The sequence below is a fragment of the Schistocerca serialis genome, chromosome 4 (assembly GCF_023864345.2).
Source record: "Schistocerca serialis cubense isolate TAMUIC-IGC-003099 chromosome 4, iqSchSeri2.2, whole genome shotgun sequence".
In the NCBI taxonomy this organism is placed as follows: Eukaryota; Metazoa; Arthropoda; class Insecta; order Orthoptera; family Acrididae; genus Schistocerca; species Schistocerca serialis.
Window position 1 is genome coordinate 717,134,356 of NC_064641.1, and position 5,119 is coordinate 717,139,474.

The 5,119-nt window shown below is 40.9% G+C and overlaps 1 protein-coding gene across 1 annotated transcript; it reads left to right on the top strand.

Moving 5' to 3' along the window:
• Positions 1-3,535: 3,535 nt before the first annotated feature.
• On the top strand, positions 3,536-3,952 carry LOC126474723 (uncharacterized). Its single transcript, XM_050102202.1, has one exon. It carries the CDS (start codon positions 3,536-3,538, stop codon positions 3,950-3,952), a length of 417 nt encoding a protein of 138 aa, XP_049958159.1.
• Positions 3,953-5,119: the final 1,167 nt, after the last annotated feature.

A 5,119-nucleotide genomic window follows, 5' to 3' on the forward strand; every position in this document is an offset into this window, starting at 1 on the left:
TTGTTAAGTTGATTCTTACAAAACTCTTTCAGTGGACAATCACTATTCCTATAATTTGGACCATTCAGAAATTCACTTGTAATACTCCCTTGTTCAGCTTCTGACCAAAATTTATTTACAAAAACTTTTTTTGAAACTTTGATATATTTTCCACTGACTTAAATTTAGATTTACCCTGACAGAGCTTCACCTTCAAGACATCTTTTAACAAATTTAATCTTTTAGTCATCACTCAAGCCCGACGCAAAACTATCTCTACAGTGGTGTAGCAAACTCCACTGGAGGTAAATTGTCTGATGGAAAACTTCTGATTGGAATATTGGACCATGCAGTACCACTGTTTGAATACAGATTATTGTGAATGTAATTTTCCTGAACTACTGAAATATTTTGATCTAAAACATTTACATTAGTTAGTATACTGTTTTCAAAATGATTAATAGAAAATCTCATATAAAGATGTGAAACAAATCCTAACAAAGAGATAGAGGGGCTGGCCAGTACTTACCTCAGCTCAGTACAGCCGATAGATACACAAAAAAAAGAACTGAAAATTTACGTTCCCAGCTTTTGGAACAAATGTTCCTTCATCAGAGAGGAACATTTGTTCCGAAAGCTAGGAACGTAAATTTTCGGTTCTTTTTTTGTGTATCTATCGGCTGTACTGAGCTGAGATAAGCATACTGTTTTCAACATTTAAAAATTTTTGATCTAAAGTTTTGTTCCATTTTTTCCTCTACAGCCTTCTGTTGAACTCTGACATGCTTAACATTCTCATCTTGATTTGTGGATTGTGCAACTAACTCATTTTCCAAAACAGCATAGTGAACGCATTATTGTGGCCAAGATAGATACAAAGCCCACACCTACTACGGTAGTACAAGTTTATATGCCAACTAGCTCTGCAGATGACGAAGAAATTGAAGAAATGTATGATGAAATAAAAGAAATTATTCAGATTGTCAAGGGAGACGAAAATTTAATAGTCATGGGTGACTGGAATTCGAGTGTAGGAAAAGGGAGAGAAGGAAACATAGTAGGTGAATATGGATTGGGGGACAGAAATGAAAGAGGAAGCCGCCTGGTAGAATTTTGCACAGAGCACAACATAATCATAACTAACACTTGGTTTAAGAATCATGAAAGAAGGTTGTATACATGGAAGAACCCTGGAGATACTAAAAGGTATCAGATAGATTATATAATGGTAAGACAGAGATTTAGGAACCAGGTTTTAAATTGTAAGACATTTCCAGGGGCAGATGTGGACTCTGACCACAATCTATTGGTTATGACCTGTAGATTAAAACTGAAGAAACTGCAAAAAGGTGGGAATTTAAGGAGATGGGACCTGGATAAACTGAAAGAACCAGAGGTTGTACAGAGATTCAGGGAGAGCATAAGGGAGCAATTGACAGGAATGGGGGAAATAAATACAGTAGAAGAAGAATGGGTAGCTTTGAGGGATGAAGTAGTGAAGGCAGCAGAGGATCAAGTAGGTAAAAAGACGAGGGCTAGTAGAAATCCTTGGGTAACAGAAGAAATATTGAATTTAATTGATGAAAGGAGAAAATATAAAAATACAGTAAGTGAAACAGGCAAAAAGGAATACAAACGTCTTAAAAATGAGATCGACAGGAAGTGCAAAATGGCTAAGCAGGGATGGCTAGAGGACAAATGTAAGGATGTAGAGGCCTATCTCACTAGGGGTAAGATAGATACCGCCTACAGGAAAATTAAAGAGACCTTTGGAGATAAGAGAACGACTGGTATGAATATCAAGAGCTCAGATGGAAACCCAGTTCTAAGCAAAGAAGGGAAAGCAGAAAGGTGGAAGGAGTATATAGAGGGTCTATACAAGGGCGATGTACTTGAGGACAATATTATGGAAATGGAAGAGGATGTAGATGAAGATGAAATGGGAGATACGATACTGCGTGAAGAGTTTGACAGAGCACTGAAAGACCTGAGTCGAAATAAGGCCCCCGGAGAAGACAATATTCCATTGGAACTACTGACGGCCGTGGGAGAGCCAGTCCTGACAAAACTCTACCATCTGGTGAGCAAGATGTATGAAACAGGCGAAATACCCTCAGACTTCAAGAAGAATATAATAATTCCAATCCCAAAGAAAGCAGGTGTTGACAGATGTGAAAATTACCGAACTATCAGCTTAATAAGTCACAGCTGCAAAATACTAACATGAATTCTTTACAGACGAATGGAAAAACTAGTAGAAGCCAACCTCGGGGAAGATCAGTTTGGATTCCGTAGAAACACTGGAACACATGAGGCAATACTGACCTTACGACTTATCTTAGAAGAAAGATTAAGGAAAGGCAAACCTACGTTTCTAGCATTTGTAGACTTAGAGAAAGCTTTTGACAATGTTGACTGAAATACTCTCTTTCAAATTCTGAAGGTGGCAGGGGTAAAATACAGGGAGCGAAAGGCTATTTACAATTTGTACAGAAACCAGATGGCAGTTATAAGAGTCGAGGGACATGAAAGGGAAGCAGTGGTTGGGAAGGGAGTAAGACAGGGTTGTAGCCTCTCCCCGATGTTGTTCAATCTGTATATTGAGCAAGCAGTAAAGGAAACAAAAGAAAAATACGGGGTAGGTATTAAAATTCATGGAGAAGAAATAAAAACTTTGAGGTTCGCCGATGACATTGTAATTCTGTCAGAGACAGCAAAGGACTTGGAAGAGCAGTTGAATGGAATGGACAGTGTCTTGAAAGGAGGATATAAGATGAACATCAACAAAAGCAAAACAAGGATAATGGAATGTAGTCGAATTAAGTCGGGTGATGCTGAGGGAATTAGATTAGGAAATGAGGCACTTAAAGTAGTAAAGGAGTTTTGCTATTTGGGGAGCAAAATAACTGATGATGGTCGAAGTAGAGAGGATATAAAATGTAGGCTGGCAATGGCAAGGAAAGCGTTTCTGAAGAAGAGAAATGTGTTCACATCCAGTATTGATTTAAGTGTCAGGAAGTCGTTTCTGAAAGTATTCGTATGGAGTGTAGCCATGTATGGAAGTGAAACATGGACGATAAATAGTTTGGACAAGAAGAGAATAGAAGCATTCGAAATGTGGTGCTACAGAAGAATGCTGAAGATTAGATGGGTAGATCACATAACTAATGAGGAAGTATTGAATAGGATTGGGGAGAAGAGAAGTTTGTGGCACAACTTGACCAGAAGAAGGGATCGGTTGGTAGGACATGTTCTGAGGCATCAAGGGATCACCAATTTAGTATTGGAGGGCAGCGTGGAGGGTAAAAATCGTAGAGGGAGACCAGGAGATGAATACACTAAGCAGATTCAGAAGGATGTAGGTTGCAGTAGGTACTGGGAGATGAAAAAGCTTGCACAGGATAGAGTGGCAAGGAGAGCTGCATCAAACCAGTCTCAGGACTGAAGACCACAACAACAACAACAATTTATTTTCTAAAACATCGACTTTTTCATTCACACGTTTTAATCCACCTGACAACCCATTTTTTAGTTCAGAAACAGTGAGCTCTACAAGATGAAAGCCACCAACAAACAGTGTGGGAAGTTCCTCAGACTTTTGGGCAGATGTCAACTGGAGGAGAAAGCCAGCACTATTAAGACCGTCATCAACCTGACAGGGAGAGCACTGGATGAGCCAACAATCTCTGTGCTGTCGAAAGGTCTGAACTTTGCTCCGATTCCAAGAATGTTACTAAAACATGACATCATCAGCAATGTTGAGCAAGCCATACATGTACTCCAACCGAGAGCAGCTGAGGAAGTGAGGAGGGAGACCAGCAGTGTACTCGAGAAAGCAAGAATGCCAGAGAACAACGTTACGACTGAAGAGCGCAAGGCACTGTTGAACCTTTGCGATGACAAGGATATAGTGGTCTTAGCAGCAGACAAAGGGAATGTGACAGTCCTACTGAAGTCAGTGGCAGAAGATTGACACCTTACTACAAGATCCAGCGTACAAAGAAGTGGGGAAAGACGCCATTGCTTCTGTTACCTGCAAGATCATCAATCTTTTCAAGAGCTCAGGACCTGACAGAAACACCATCAGGAAGCTTTACCCTTGGGCAACAGCTCCACTGCGACTGTATGGCCTCCCAAATATTCATAAAGAGAATGTCCCACTAGGTCATGTACTGAACACCATAAATTCTCCGACGTATGGTGTAGTCAAGCACCTAGCACAGCTGTTAAAACCCCTCTTGGGTCACTGCCCTCACCATGTCAAAAACTCTACTGAATTTGTTAAGGTACCCCAAGGGTTACGTCTGGACGAGAATGATTTACTTGTCAGCTTTGATGTCACTTCTCTTTTCACCCAGGTGTCACTGGATGATTCCTTAGCTCTACTCAAAGATCACTTCAATGAGGACACACTCAGACTCTTTTGTCTCGTGCTAACCACAACATACTTCAAATGTGGTGGGAAATTCTATGAGCAAACAGATGGTGTTGCCGTGGGTCCCCCCCCCCCCCCCCCCCCTCCTTCTGGCCCCAGGTAATGCCAACTTCTACATGAGCACTTTGAAGGTGTGGCACTGAACACCACTGCTATAAACCAAAGGTGTTCTACAGATATGTAGACAACACTTTTGTAGGGTGGCCCCATGGCAAGGAACAACTACAGGAGTTCCTACGCCATCTCAGTGGCATACACAATAGCATCAAATTCACTGTGGAGGTAGAGGAAAATGGCTGTGTTCCCTTCTTGGATATTTTAATCAAGAAAAATCTGGACAGTATGTTGGGACATATTTCAATGCTCGGAGCTGCCACCATCCAGCACCATGTAACTCAGTACTAAACACCTTAATACAAAGAGCCAGGTCAATCGGTGACAGTGAGAGTTTGCCACAGGAGTTAGCACATCTGCAGGAAACCTTCTGAAAGAAAGGCTACACTGAGACACAAATAACACGTGCCTTGCGTGCAGACAATAGGCAGGAGGAGAAACCAGAAAAAGACAAAGCAAAACGTGTGGCATTTCTGCCGTTTGCTGGACAGCCATCAGCTAAGATCACAAGAATATTAAAGAAGCACAAAATAACAACCATCTTTCATGCACTGCAAAAAGTTAAAAGATATATTTGGCTCAACCAATGAC

Excerpts from the sequence above, each read along its gene's own strand:
- LOC126474723 (XM_050102202.1), top strand. The coding sequence starts at position 3,536 with ATGAAAGCCACCAACAAACAGTGTGGGAAGTTCCTCAGACTTTTGGGC.